Source organism: Pongo pygmaeus, chromosome 6 (genome assembly GCF_028885625.2).
Source record: "Pongo pygmaeus isolate AG05252 chromosome 6, NHGRI_mPonPyg2-v2.0_pri, whole genome shotgun sequence".
In the NCBI taxonomy this organism is placed as follows: Eukaryota; Metazoa; Chordata; class Mammalia; order Primates; family Hominidae; genus Pongo; species Pongo pygmaeus.
The window spans coordinates 141,555,361-141,571,334 of record NC_072379.2 but is presented as its reverse complement, the minus strand read 5'-3'; the positions used below and the strand labels follow the sequence as shown (position 1 = coordinate 141,571,334).

Here is a 15,974-nt window from a genome sequence, read left to right as displayed (position 1 = left end):
AGTGAAGTCTTATTGTTATCACCATTGTATTTATCAATAAGGACCACAAATTTGCAAAGACCTTTACTTCAAACAGGAAGAAATGTTTGATATTTTGTTGCAGAAACTTCCAAGGTGACAGGGATAGAACAGGCTTCAGAAGAAAGATGTTCCTGGGGACGTAGCCTCAGACCTTCCAGATGCCAGATGCCCCAACATATGAAGAAGAGGCGTGTTTCCTGCCTACGACAGCCTCATGGATGTGGGCAGCACAGCAGCCTCCAAGACCTACAGAAGATGCACGTCTGCCATGAAGGCCAAGGCTAAGACACTGACTCCTTGCTTGGAGCAGTGAGCTGGCTCGGAGGATTCCCAGATCGCAGTGGGCCCTGATTGTTTTCACCACCTACATTTGCACTCACTGTGTTTCAAGAATTAATCTGTGGTCTCTTTTTACCCAAGGGACAGCCGAGGTCCAAATCTAACTTTTTCCCATGAAAAGTAAGGAGCAAAGAGAGGCCTCTGTGAAGGGTTTGTAGGAGCTGCAAGGAGAGAGAAGGATGAGGTTTGTGAGCAGGAAGGAGGTGACTGTACCACACTGTGGCTAAGCTGCTGGCACAGAGATACACAGCTGAGTCCCCCTGCTCTGTGCGCTGGATCTTCATAGTGGAGACAGATCCCTCAGGCCTCTCTGCAGAGAACCGACCACTGGGAAGCCCTGATTTGTCTCGTTGAGCATCACTCCGGAAGTAAGTCAGAACCTCTGGGCCCTGCCCCAGGGTCTGTTGGTACCAATAAAAGGTTACATGACCAAAAATTGAATCACACCTGAGAGCTACATCCTGTCCCCTCTTTGCGACTTTGTACCTTGGGGACTGGGAGACTCCAGCACCTGTGTGATCTGTGGAAATAGAATTTGGCAACAGAATAAGGAAAACATTTGTAGTCATCGCACACACACATACACACACACACACATGCCTACACGCAGAAAAAAAATGAAACTACTTTGCGTTCTGAGGACTCACCTGTCCCTAGGAAACCCAGGACCACCCAGCAGAGGAGCCTGGTGCCCATGGCAGGGTCAGGCCAGGACGGGGGTTTTACCAGATCAGTGTCACTGTGAACAGGAGCACAGGATGAGGGACATCCTTGTCTCCACACGGCAGTTCCCACCGTGACATCACTTCCTCTCTCAATCCCCAGGACCTCAGGGTCACAGCATTTATATTAGAACACACTGGGTGATGCTTTAAATATTTATAAGCTCCTTTTTAACAACGTCAATGCATGGCTCATTGCTCTGGGCTCCAGAGCTGTCTGGACCCGGAGGCCTCAGGCTGCATCTCTGAGTTCATCTTGCCACCCCACAGCTGCTCTTCTGTCTGCTGGGCATGTCCTGTAGGATGCACCAACAGTGCCCCTAACATAGAACACAAAAGGGTGAGCTCATTGTCTTTCCTGCAAGTCAGAGTCCCCTCTGCCATCCCCATTCATGCCCCAGCCTCCTCCATTCACCCAGTCACACGTGCCCAACGGGGCTGTCCCATCACATGGGTTCCCTCATGAACTGCCCTCATGCCTTTCTTTGGGATCATTTCCCACCTTTGTTAACTGTAATCCAGAAAAGATACCTTGGTAGCAAACTCACAGTGGTTATTTTTCATATTCCACGCATAAAAGTTTTTTTTTTAAATCAATCTCACCTTTAATGAAGGAGAATGATAATTGAGCTAATGGTTATTTTTAACCACTATCTTGACTTACTGTTGTTCTCCATCTATTCCTATGGGAGGTATTTGTCTTTTCTTTCTGACTGCTTTCAAAATCTTCTCTTTGTCCCTCATGTTATACAATTTCCCTATGACTTGACTATTGGTCTTACTTGAGATTCATTTTGATTCTGGAAACTCTGAATTTAGGTCCTTAAACACCTCTAAATAATTGTCAGCTAACATCTCATAAATATCACCTCATAACATTCTACCTATTTTATCTGTTTGAAACTGCAATCATATGCAAAAAAATGGTAATTTATGAAAAATTTGCATATTCTAATATATGGGAAACATCCATTTCTTTTCTTCCCTGTTCTTTAACTTTTTCATATTTCACTTTTAATTTCCTGTGCTGCATTCTAGATCACTCCTGCAGATCCATCTTTGACATAGGAGCAGCTAATCAACTGTTTGACTTTCCATTTTGTTTTCAGTGGTTGTATGAGGCATTTCTAGATATATTATTTGACAATTTTTATGAAAGTTATTTGATGGCTTCAGACATTCTCTTTTTCCTTGTTTCTGTTTTTCTCCCTCATGTTCATTTAAATGTAGCTCTCCAAACTTTCATATCTTATAATGCCAAAATTTCGAGTCTTCGGGTTTGCACTTCAAACGTTTGTTGCTTGTGCTCACATTTCCTCATTGCTGACTCCTAATATGTCCTTATGTTCTTCATACTGGGGATCTATTTGTTTGATGGTAGTCTGTGACATTCCAGAGAGGCCCAGACTGAGAGGGAACACCACCAAGAACCTGTCATGTTTACAGGCATCTCCAGTCTAACTCGCAAATGTATCGGCCCAAGAACTGTCTGCTGCACTCTGGGCTGCCAAATACACTCACAATATAGGTTAGTAGGTCAAAAATGCTCTCTGGCCAGTCCCAAGGAAACATTCAGAATAGAATTCAAATTTTCTATTTTTTTTAAAATAAATCTCACACATATATAGACCCTCTGGGTGGAGGGAGATTTCAGGTACAGGAATAAAAGAAAAGTTAGTAGCCAGTGTCTGGAACATCCACATATAAATTGTGTCCACATTCACCTGGGCAACACAGGTGTCCATGGAGAACAGTCCAGGGACCGTGGCAGGTTGAGGCAGTTGTGTGATCTGATGCCTTAATCTGGAAGAATCCATCGTGGGCTGAATTGTGTTAAGTCAACTTTGCAAAGGCAAGAGCCTGCCTTTCCCAGAATGCCATTTCTCTTATCATTCTGGGTTAGAGATGGTCAACGATACATTTGGTAAAATTTGGAAGACAGATATAAAACAGTCACTATTAGACTTGGCAGGTCATTGTGGTCAGACAGTGAGAGTCTGTGACCAGCAGATACAGAGGCATCCAACACACCTAGGAAGTCTTGTTCCTTCTGCACTCCGTGTCCAGTTCATCTTCCCAAATGCTGGCAAACAGCAGCCAGGCTGCTGTTTTGGCAGTGCACCTGCAGGGGTGGCCCCCATAGAGTGGGAACAGCTTCCCCAGAAGCAGGTTTCCTTGACCTTTTCTTGTGCTCGCGGCTCAAGGCCCCACTGCATGGCCTGGTATGCTCTGATCCTCTCATGTTCCTGCTACTCCAGCCTGTCCTGCCCAGAGCTCCAGGAGCCCTGGCTACTGACTGGCTCCCTCACCTTCTGACTTCTCTCCTCCAGACCTTGTCTTTCTCAGCAACTCTCACATCTGCTTAAAGTCTAATTCTGATCATAAATCTGTTACACACTCAAACTTGTAGTGGCCCTGTTTTATTGTTGCAAACTTAATGGAGATTTTCTTACCACAAGTGGTTTCAAAGAACGACCTTTAAGGATGGAATTCTAGAAGTGGATCTCTGATCTGTCTAGATTTGTTGTGGGGAAAGATCCTGAAGGAGAGCACAGAGACCTGGAGGAGATCAGGTGCTGCAGCCACAAGAGGAAGCCTTGAACCAGGTGTGGCCGCCATGATAGTGATTCCCCATCAATTTCCAAGACTGACCTGAGCCCAGCAATCAAGTGGGTGGGCTTTCTTGTACTTAATGCTAGATCTCTGCCAGGTTACAGTAGATGGAGCATGTTTTTATTATTGGTTTAGCCAGCCACTCATCACTCACTCAGCCTGTCATCCACTCATCTATTCTTTGTGAAATGGGTCTCCCTACATGCCAGACACCAATGTTGGTAAATGCAGCAGGCACAGCCTTAGCTCTCATGGGCTTAAAAATTGGGTGGAGTACAAAAATGACCAGACAAGTATCTGAGAAAGCCCAAAGCCCAACTGTGCTAAAGGTTACTAACAGACACATGAATCTGTGAGAGTTTATGAGAGGAAAGTTGATCTCAGCTGAGAGGGGAGGGAGTGCTTCCCACAAGAGGGGCTGATCATGCTGAGATCTGAAGCACAGGTAGGAGTTGGCCACTGCAGAAAGGAAGCCTCCAGCCCAGGGCAGAGGAAATGGCCTTTGAAGTCTCTATGATGGGAAGGAAGGAGGCACAGAAGAGGGGCTGCCCTCATGGCTGCAGTAGAGAGGGGCGGGGAGGTGAGGGGAGGAGAGACCCAGCAAGGCCTTGGAGGGAGACTGCCCAGATGGGAAATGTGGGCCACAGGAGAGACAACGTGAGGGTGGGGCTGAGGAAACCCTAGAGAGAGGAAGCAATAAGGACACTAGAGAGAGACATGAGTCTAGATGGATCTGAAATACAAATCCTGTTTTATCCTGGGGGCTTCGGACCCAGGATAATGAGTAGAAAAGTAGGAGCTTGGGAAGCCCTGGCCCCACCCCAAAAGGAAAGCTTGGAGGACAGACCAGAGAGAACAACAAAGGAGACATCTGAGGGCCTGGGACCAGTCCAGCCCTGGGTGAGACTGCCTGCAGAGGCACCTGGCACACAGCGAGGCTCATACTGTCCGGGTCACTTGGGGCCACTTGGGGTTCCAAGGATACTGGTGTAGAAAACTCTGCCCAGGGCATCGCTGAATCTTGGGTGAGGGAGGAGGGCAGAGACTCCCTGTCTTTATGTGCAGAGAGGAGACAGCCTTGCAGCGCTGTGGAGTAACTGCTGGCACAGAAGTACACAGATGTCTGGGAGGGAGCAGCTGACTCCAGTCTGAGCTGGAAATCCTCCGTGTTTAATCTGGAGACATTGTAGCCATTGGGGACTTCTCCTTTGTCAGTGATACCAGCACCAGCTGAGTAATGAATCAGCCTCAGCCCCATGCCTGGGTCTTGTCGATACCAGGACATGTAGTCATGGTTCATATCCTGGGCACACTGCAGTGTCATGCTCTGTCCTGTCTTCAGGACATGGAATTTTGGGGTCTGAGTGACACCGGCATTCACTGGACCTGCAGAGAAGGAGAACAAAGCTGATGCTGCAGCCCCAATGGGAAGGCGCTGGGCCTTGAAATCCACACGAGGGGCCCTGCCCAGGACCTACCTGCCCACAGGAGAAAAAAGGCTGCACAGCACAGGAGGCCGATGCTCATGGCCGATCCTGCAGGACGGAGGGGTCTTCTGGGTCTGTGCATTGGTGAAAGGGGAACAGGACTCTCAAGGAAGTCATTCTGAGCCCTCATTCTCCCTGCCTGGGCCCCAGGGAGGGAGAGGCCAGGAGAGGCCACACCTCTTCCCTAGATGGTCAAATCCAAAATAAATGCACCAGTGAACAGCTGAAAACGAGAAGAACACATTTGTCTGAATTGAAACAAGTCTAAAAGATTTTCATGACCTTTTGTAAACAGTTTGTAATTCACTGTAAATTTTATTTTTTCAGTGATATAATTAATAGTCTGGTGTTAGTTATCTACATAGTGCTGTAGTCTAGAGTCTTTGGGAAACTTCCCATGTCTTCCTGGTGTTTTTGATTCCTGTGTCCCAAATACTCCTTCAAGTATCCTTTTCTAATTTGCGTAATTGACCTTAATCCTGTTCAAAATCCTTTGTCTATATTGGTTTTCTCTGTTTTCAAGTTTCCAAATCCCAGGAGGAGGCTCATCAACATTGGAGGAGTCGTTTTGCTCTGTTTCTTGTCAACTCACTGACAGATATGACTCCTGACAAACCCAACTGAGCACCTTCAGCTCCTCCCAGGGCTCTTGCTTTCCATGTCTGGGGTGAGACCACAGTAGGCAGAACCACTTCACGTTGCTGACTGCCTTCTCTGTGTGGACGATGGTGGCCACCCAGCTCTGCCCATGACCTATGCGTGAGGGACTCGGGGAGAGAGGGCAGATTTTAGGGTAAGGAAGAGTGGTCTTTTTTAATTTGAGTTGTTGTGTTTCATAGGGAGTATCCATTTGTTTGGGATTCTTGCCATTAATTTAGTAATAAATAAAAAGGAACTCAAATAATATATCTTGGTGTACAGAGTCCCACACTTATTAGGATGTCACAGTCAGTATAACATTGTCATGTTCTTCAAATTCTTACCAATTTTTGAACAAAGGAGATGCTAATAAGTTGTATGGCTGGTTCTGAGTACATAATTGTGTTTCATATTCTGCTCACCTCCCCATGTGCTGTTTTCCTTTTTAGCACAAGCACATGACCAGGGTCTGGGTCACTCAGTATCAATGCTACTTTGGATCCCATCAATGGGACTGTGTTCTGTGAAGAACACAGAAGTTAAAGTCACAGCAAAGGAACACCTGGTACTATTACCTGCAAGCTGGGGTCCAACAAACCAATGAGTGGATGTCACATATGTGCCCGCTATTTCTCTGGTCCAGAAAACAAAGGGACACACAGTAAAAGAGCCTGGTGCCCAGGCAGCGCCAGAACAGAAAGGGGAATTTTCTAGCTCAAGGCTCACGTTTTATGGGTTGGACACTTGCGGTCAAGGAAGAGAGAACCCTTCTCTCAAAGTGACGTTATCTCTCCATGGAGTCACCATTGCACATGGTTCACTTGGCCCCAGTGCACTCTATGTGCTCAGGAAGCAGAGCTAAATCACAGCTAAATATTGTCTGATGGAAACTCAAAAGAATGTTCTTGGAGATGATTAATTTTTGTCAGAATATCAATATAAAATAATTTAAGTGAATGAGTGTATGAGAAAAAATAATGAAAATGAATGAACAAATTATGTGGAAATAGCCTCTTCCATGTGGGAAGATTTTTGGTGTCATTTCTTCATCTTGTCTATCTCCAGGCGGGATTATCCCTAACATGGATCAGGCGTCTCTCAGGGTTCTGAAAGTGTTTGAAACCCTTCTAAAGCCATAAAAATCTTTTTTTAATTATTTTTTAAATTTTACTTTAAGTTTTGGGATACATGTGAAGAATGTGCAGGTTTGTTACATAGGTAAACATGTGCCACGGTGGTTTGCTGCACCCATCAACCTGTCATCTAGGCTTTAAGCTCTGCATGCATTAGGTATTCATCCTAATGCTCTCCCTCCTCTCACCCTCCACCCTCCAACAGGCTCCGGTGTGTGTTGTTCCCACCCCTGTGTCCATGTGTTCTTTTCGTTCAACTCTCACTAAGTGAAAACATGCGGTGTTTGGTTTTCTGATCCTGTGTTAGTTTGCTGAGGATAATGGCTTCCAGCTTCATCCATGTCCTGCAAAGGACATGATCTCATTCTTTTTTATGACTGCATAGTATTCCATGGTATATATGTGTCACATTTTCTTTATCCATTCTATCATTGAGGGGCATAGCCATAAATATCTTTGGGAGAACCTCCCTCTCTTGAATATTTACCTGTGTACTAAAGAGGAAGTATTTTAATAGTTAGAGGTTGTAAATTTCCATTAAAAATATACCTGAGCAAAACTATTTTCTAGTGGCAAATATCACTGGTTGTCAGGGATGGAGGGAGGCATTGCAGAGAGGAATGAGAAAACTCTCTGTGTGACGGAAATGTTCGACATCTTAATAGGGGTGGGGATTAGAAGGATCTATACACATATGTTGCTCCAAAATCACTGATTTGTTCATTTAAAATGTGTAATGTTTATATAATCTATATATTAATAAAGTTGATATTTAAATATCTGAGGAGATCTGTATGCTACATTCTTCAGTTAATTTCATGTAAGGAATCATCAGGTATATATATTTCCACTTCTGTGACTTCTAAGTTCTCAGCTTAAGATTTCTAGCCAGAATGTGTCTGAATCTGCCATTGTGCATGGCGAGGGTGGAAGAGGCTGTCTGAGATTAACAAAGGGAATCAAGATATTTAGATTCCAATTATAGGCTAGATATTTTATGATACTAAATTCTTTATACAGCCCTATAGACGGACTGTATTAGTCTCATTTTATAGATTAACAAAACAAAAAACAAACTAAACGTAACCCGTCAAGAGCTGGTCTCAGTTAGTGATGTGGTGGTGTTAGAGTGGGAGTTAGGGCTGGGTGCAATGGCGTCTTTTCAGAGTTCTTTCCCCACGCTGTCTCCAGGATAAACTCATCTCTGTCTATGATGTTATTGGAGCCAGCAGGTCTGAAAGGGATGTACAGAGCACATACTCTGATTTTGAAAGGTAGGCCTCTCTCTTCATGAAAATGCCTTATAGCACAGAGCTATGAACACAGGGCTTAGAGACTGACAGGTCAGAGCTGGACCCCCAGTACTGCATCCTAATAGCCATTTAATGTGATCATGTTATTTAACCTGTGGGTCAATTCCCTCCTCTTTGTAAAATGAGAATAGCATTTGTGTCTTAAGGCTTTTTCTAACAGTTGAATTTCTAACTAATTGCAATTTTGCAAAGGAAGGACTTCTATTTTCTGTATAGTAAAATGGCAATAAAGGATGGAATTATGATTTTTTTTCTGAGTCTTCTCCATGCAGCATAATTGAACCATAAAGGTGCATTGATGTACTCAGAGCCTGCACTTCTGCAAATGACCCTGCCACTCATGCGATGCATGGTTTTACAGAAACAGTCAAATACTATCCATTTATTACCACAGACCTTGAATGTGTTATATACACACAAGGAAATAATATCAAAAAAGAAGAAAATCTAGCCATATGTGACAATGTGGATAAACCTGGAGGACATTATGGTAAGTGAGTAAGCCGGACACAGAAAGACAAATACTGCATGACTCTTTTTTTTTTTTTTGAGATGGAGTCTCTCCCTGTTGCCCAGGCTGGAGTGCAATGGCGTAGTCTCGGCTCACTGCAACCTCCACCTCCCGGGTTCAAATGATTCTCCTGCCTCAGCCTCCCGAGTAGCTGGGATTACAGGTGCCTGCCACCATGCCCGGCTAATTTTTGTATTTTTATTAGAGGCGGGGTTTCACCATGTTGGCCAGGCTGGTCTCCAACTCTTGACCTCATGTGATGCGCCCACCTCGGCCTCGCAAAGTGCTGGGATTACAGGCGTGAGCCACTGTGCCTTTTTCTACTTATATGAGGCAACCTAAATAGTCAAACTCATGGAAGTAAAAACTAAAACACTGGTTTCCAAGGGCTAGGGATTGGTGGAAATGGGGGGAGTTGCTGTCAACAGGTATAAAATTCCCAGTTAAGCAGGATGAGGAAGTTCTAGAGATCTACTGTAAAGCCTTGTGTCTGTGGACTACGATACTCTACTATATTCTTAAAAGCCTGTTAAGAGGATAGATCTCATGTTAAATGTTCTCACTAAATTTTTTTTTAAGGTGGTAAAAGGAGGTAGGTAACTAAAGAGAAAGATTTTAAAAAATGATATTTGTATAATTCAGAAACATTAAAGTACTTTGAATTAGCAAAATAATTTAATAAATAAATTTCAAAATAATTCAATAAATACATTTCAATATTAATTGCCTTAATACTGTCAAAGGCAAGAAACATACTTTTTAAAAAATTGTCTTATCTGTTTTTCTAAATTTTATCTTTCATTTCATTTTTAAATTTATGTGGCACAATCCCTTGTACAAAGCAGGGGGCTTAAAATGTTTATGAAATCAATAAATTAACTAATGAATAATAATGATTTGTGTCTTTTCCCTCATAATAAATTACATCAGGTAAAGGAAAACTACACTTTCCTTTAAAAACATCCCATTCCCTTTGCTGTGCACTGAGAAAACTCTCTCCTCACATACCCTTCATGAAAGAGATCACCTGGCCTTATTCATAGGACAGCTATGGTGCAGAAAATTGCACCTCTCTTTTTCGTCACGATGAAGGATGAATGAATATGTTTAGCCTGGAAGTTATATGTTTCTTGGACTTTTCAGCAAAGAGAGTATAATGATCACGTATAATGCCTGACTTTCTCCTCCTGCCAATGGGGACCTGGAAAGGGAAGGCCACGTGAGAGGACAAATCTGCAGAGAGGGGACAGCAGGTAGAGGTGCTGGAGGAACAGACTTCAGCTAGTTATCTTCTTTTCAATTAACTATTTATTGATACATATTAGATGTACATATTTTTTAAGTAGATGTGATCATTGATACATTAATATAATCAAATCATGGTCATTGGGATAGTCATCACTTTAAATATTTGTCTTTTCTTTACCTTAGGAACATTTGAATTATTCTCTTCTAGCTATTTTGAAATGCACAATTGGTTGATGTTAACTATAGTCACCCTACTACTGATCTATCCAACGCCAGGTCTGGTTTCTTCCATCTAAGGGTATATGAGACCCAGGAAAGCTGTTTCAGTCAAATGTATACACAGTTAAATAACACTTATTTTGCATGATTTCTATCAGAATCAAAACATAAAGAAGCAGCAGAGGGTACCTGGAAAAGGCCTGTCGGATCACCAGATCCTGAGCCCCTCTGGCTGCCGACATCCCATTCATGGTCTTTTTCTGAGTGGGGACAGGAATGTTTTGGCATTACCATAGGAAACTTGCCTTTCTATTTACTTCCTCTGCGGGACATCCTTTGCCCACTGTACCCTTAGGCAGGTCCCTGGCTCTGCTACCCCGTGTATTATTCCTGCCCTGAAGGGTCCTGAAACTAAAGGTGGAGCAGGTGGAGCACAGTGTCCACATGTCCATGTCACACCTTACTCCGCCCACCGCTGTCCCTGCCCTGACACTGATTCCCAAGCCGTGGATGTCCCAGCCCCTTCACTATCCACTGGCCAGACAGACACAGAGATACTCTCTTGTTGGTACAAACTGAGGCCTTTCGCACCCCTTCCCTTCTCTGGACAGTGAGGAGTCTGTGTTAAACTCAGAACTCACTCTGAACTCAAATGGCCCCCACCTGATGCTAGCAGGCAGCCAGGCATTCTCTTCAGCCTTCCTCTTCTGGGTCACCTGCCCTCCCCTCCCCAGGGTTCCCTGCAGCATTGCAGAGACACAGCGCCTCCAAGTGGCTATAGATCCATAGTTCCACAGATTCATACCTTCTGATCTGATGAGCTCTAGGTTGTCCAAATCAGTAACAGAGACCCCTGTATCCTGCTCCTGCAACCCCCACCCTCTCACATACACCCTCTCTAAGCTTTCCCAGATAAGCCAATTTAGGGTTAATCTTCAAATCCTCCCTTAGCCAGTGGAGACAAAAGAGTGCATTAACCAACATTTTGATTGCAAAATTCATCGTTGTTATGTCATTGTAATTCGTATGACAAGGTAGAAGAGAGAAGCCTGAATAAGACAGGGCATACAATTAAACAGTGTGAAGATATCCAGCAGAATGATCTTGGAAAAATATTTAATATCTCCTTTTGATTTATAAGACCCATGTGTCTTCACATTTTGTATTTAGAGTCATTATTACCAAATTTTAAATAGTGCATTTAATAAAAGGCGCTTCTAGTTTTTACATATTTAATTCTGAATTTATAAAAAGTCTTGAAATAAACAACCCTATTGGCTATAACTTAGGCAGATTGAGTGGTCTGACACTTCCCATCACTAGCCAGAAGTGCCTATGAGCTCCCAGTGGTGACCCAGTGCCTCTTAGTAACGCAATCCAAAGATAAACGTTTTCATGTGGATGAATCTGCATGAGAAAATACACACACACACACACTCACGCACACAGATGCACATACACACACATACACTCTCACCACACACTCACGCACATACACACACGGTATCTTCTTATTGCAAGGATGATAAGATTCTACTACTGAGCACAGCAAATTTTTCTCTCAGTGTTTTAGGTTAATTTCTGAAATGCACCCCTGATAATGTTTCCAGACTCATAAAGATGTGGTTTTGGAAAAGTGTGGTTGTTGTGAGGAATTTCTTTTAGTGGATCATGGGACTGGATAAATATAACATAAATTTCTTTGTTCCAAAAGGACATTTGTGAATTCCAGCTTTAGATATAGTAAGGGTACTGGGTAGTACTGGTCATTAATCCTGACTGGGAAAACACATTTGCTTGGCATATTGCAGAAATTGTATGGATAATTGAGACTAGCCATAATGACTCTCCACTATATTTCAGGTAAAAAGAGCCCCTTTTGAAGGGAAAACAGTAATAGATAATATTTCAGAGCTCTGTATAAATGGACATTAATTTATTCGTTTCACAAACATCAAATAGTATCAATTATATACCTGAATTTTCCTCTGAATGTAAAGGAAACAGAATGATACACTACAGTGCCAGGGAATGTCAGGGTAAGAAGCAAAGAGGAAGGTAGGTGTGAGTCAGTCCTTGATAGATGAGGAGTGTCTGGCCCTGTTTGGGGACAATACAGTTTGTTCCAGGCTGTGGAAACAGCCCAAATACACAGGATGTAAAAGCCTGTAAAGGGTCTAGAGCCTGTGATTTCCTAACCAGCCGTATTTCCTGCACAGCTACACTTCCCTTTCCCTGCCCAGATGAACTTTAGAAGACATGGGCCCTGGGAAAGTGGGGTGAGCTGGGTCAGAGGCTCTGGAAGCCTTAAACGTCTCCATTCCTTGTACCATCTGGCCGTATGTCATTTTTTACCCCAATTCTTGGCAAATGCTAATTTTTGAAAATAATGTTTTTAAAATAATCATTTATTTTGTCATTTTTGTAACACACAGCGCTGTCAGTCAGTGTTTTTAATCAGCGTGAGATGAGCCCATAAGTTAATTTCACAGAACTTTAATATAATTCCATCTCAGCAAAGACATGAGTCAATTTCCTTATTATGTATAGCTTGGGTCATGTGCATAATTTCCTTTCATTTTCAAAAAATATTAAAAAGAAATTGAGGACCTTGATATTATCTTTGAAAACCGTAGGTTAGGGACTGCTACCCTAGCCAGTTCTCGCCTCCTAACCTTTTTGTCTCTCTTTCCATCTATGATCCCTTGACTCCCCTGGAGCTGTTCTGTCCAAAGATTCTAAAGATAAATTGAAATTACCAGATGATTTTATTATTTCTTACATGGTCTATCTGTAGTCCAGCCCAGAACAGCAGCTATGAACAATTTTGTTTTGCATTTGTCTCTTTAAATCTATTTATTGATTCAAAACATGTGATTTTTAATACCTTCCTTGTCAGATATACAATGTTAGGATTAATGGATAAAATGTCCAACAAAGTCCCAACCCACTGGAAGCTCAAAGCTGAGAAAGACACGCATTTATTCAATAGATATTTACTATAATCATGGAAGCAACTCTTAAAAACACTGTAGGTTAAAAAACCCCTCAAAAGTGAGGAAGTCAAGAAAGTGAGAAGCAAAACCAATGAAAAATGGTCTGTGTGATGAGTAGTCATTAGGAATGATGCAAGATTAGTAGCAGACAGAAGGACTTAATGAGAAAAGAATTCTGAAGGGAAAGAAGCAAGTGCAGCAAAGAAGGGTCCTGTTCTAATGTCATGTGTGTAAAGGAGCTGGGCTTCAAAGGAGGAAGGAAAATGATCTGGAGGCAGCAGAGAGAAGCCCAAAGATCAAGGAAGACACCAAAACAATATATAAACACAGAGTAGGTCTCACGATGTACATTAAAGGATACCCCCAATTTCATTCTGCATCATTCTGATCTTGAAAGTCTCGGCCTTTGAATAACAAAAATAGGACAGTGACAAGTGAAACCAGGGCCTCTATGGAAGAACTCGGGTAAACCCAAATTGTCTTGGGCACGCAAAATACAGGCACATTTTGCAACAACTGCCGATGATACACTGATAGGGGTTGAGAAATCATCAGTGTGTAAATACTACTATAGAAGAAAGACATTATAACTCTTCATAATAAATTGCAAGTGCTGTGTAGAAATGTGTGTCATAAACCAGAGGAAAAAAAATACAGATTTGGCTGTTCAGGACACAGCATCAGGGAGGAAAGAGGGCAAAGTAAGACTGGCCAGGCCTGTGTATGTTTTTTAACTTTATTTATTTATTTTTTGTGTGTGATTCAGGGTCTTACTCTGTTGCGATGATCGTGGCTCACTCCAGCCTCCAACTTCAGGGCTCAAGCAATCCTCTCAACTCAGCCTCCTGAGTAGCTAAGACTGCCATACCAGGCTAATTTTTAAAATATATATGTATTTTAGAGACAAAATCTCACTGTTTCCCAGCCTAGTCTTGAACTCCTCACCTCAAGCAATCCTCCCGCCTCAGCCTCCCACAGTGCTGAGATTACAGGCATGAGCCACCACACCTGTCCCTGTGTGCTTTTAGACACCCTGTGTATATTCATATTGATAGTTCCAGAACAGGCAGTGGAGGAGATCTCATCAGTGTCCTGTGAGTGCACACAGACCTTTAGCTAGCACCTGGCTTGCTTTATGCAAGATAGAAACAAATGGATCCCTGTAGGCCAAGAGGGGTAGCTTACTTCTAATGTATTAAACTTCCTGTATTATCCACACTGAAGATCTCTTTAAGTGTAATGTAAAAATCCGTATATAAATGGTAAATTGAAATTAGCATCATAAAGGAATGTCCACAATCATAGAAAAGAACTTTCATTTACAATGAAGAGCCCTTGTAGGGGAAATTTCTGTTCATGGCTTAGAGTGAGAAGGGAATGAAGTGGGCAGAGTAGTTCACAAGACATAGCCATTCTCAGGAGCTCCCACGGTTTGGATGGGGGTGGCAAATATAGGAAGGCAGGGAAACCTACGGTGTGGGTAATTAAGGTTTATCCTACCTGTGTGTGAGTTCTGACCCCATATGCAATTTGTGAGAAATTTACAAAACATGTTTTCGACATTATCTCCTACACAAGATTTTGTATGTTGATATTGTATCATCTTCTGTCTTTGCCACGCTCCAAACCCACTTAATTATTCTTGTGGGGAGGGTGAGGCAGGAAAGACTTTGCTCAGGACTGCTGGGAGCTGTGGGGAAAAGAGGAAGCACCAGAGTTTCTGCACAGGGAGGGGGAGATTCTGCAGTGCTGTGGCTAAGCGGCTTGCACATACATACACGGCCGAGTCCCCCTGCTCTGCAGACTGGATCTTCGGAATAGAGAATGATCCATCAGACCTCTCAGCTGAGAATCGATCTGTGGGCATACCTGCATCATCTATAATAGATCGGCTCCGGAAGTAACTCAGCAATTCCAGTCCCTGCACAAAGGTCTGTCTGTACCAGAAAAGGAGTTTGTGGCCGAAAATTGGCTCACATCTCAGAGTCACTGTTTGTCCCATTTCTGTCACCTCATGCTTGGGTGACCGGATAATGCCAGCATCTGTGCATGCTATAAAAAGAAGGCAAAATTAGGAAACAGAATAAGGAAAATACAGGAAGTCATCTATACAGAGGCCCAGCATGAGGATGATAAATATGTGAGGACTCACTCGCTACCAGGATACAAAGGGACACACAGAGGGTCCAGGAGTCCATGGCAGAGTGAGAGCAGATGTGGCACATTCCAGACCAGGGCCCTTATGAATATGAGCAAAAAAAGATACTTTGGGACATTTTACCCCCACAAGATGCATCTGTTAGTGACATCACTGAATGGGCCACCACCCCCAACTTGAAAGCTCCTTTAAGCGGAGGCTACATTTTTGGGAGATGAATCAGGCAGGCTACATTTTTGGGAGATGAATCAGGCAGGACTGAAGTCAATTATAATTGATCTGAGATCCAGATGCACACTTGCAGAGGATCCCTGTAGATTTGCTTTGATATTATCAGTTCATAGCACCTTCTCCATCACATGCCTTACCTAGGAGCCTGCCAACTATATCCATCTACACCTCAAACTCCAAGTATTTAAAGATGAACTCATTGCCTTATTGCAAGCCAGCTTCTCTGCAAACTCTCCTATATCTCTCACTGGTGGCTCTGTGCTCCTAGTTCTTCAAATGCCTTTAAATGAGTTAGAAGTTAGCATCTGAGTACCCAGGAAGAGCAAGCATGTCAACTGCGTTGT

General features: G+C 43.1%; 3 gene segments (V, D, J or C); all 3 read right to left on the bottom strand.

Annotated features, from left to right (window-relative positions):
• Positions 1–407: 407 nt before the first annotated feature.
• LOC129041614 (T cell receptor beta variable 7-4-like) lies at positions 408–1,095 on the bottom strand. The segment is given in 2 exon segments: positions 408–880; positions 1,008–1,095. Coding segments are annotated over 2 exon segments (522 nt in total).
• Positions 1,096–1,274: 179 nt separating this feature from the next.
• Positions 1,275–5,300, bottom strand: LOC129041613 (T cell receptor beta variable 6-5-like). The segment is given in 3 exon segments: positions 1,275–1,402; positions 4,641–5,081; positions 5,174–5,300. Coding segments are annotated over 3 exon segments (660 nt in total).
• A 9,577-nt stretch (positions 5,301–14,877) lies between these two features.
• On the bottom strand, positions 14,878–15,469 carry LOC129041612 (T cell receptor beta variable 12-3-like). The segment is given in 2 exon segments: positions 14,878–15,293; positions 15,394–15,469. Coding segments are annotated over 2 exon segments (489 nt in total).
• Between the last annotated feature and the right edge of the window lie 505 nt (positions 15,470–15,974).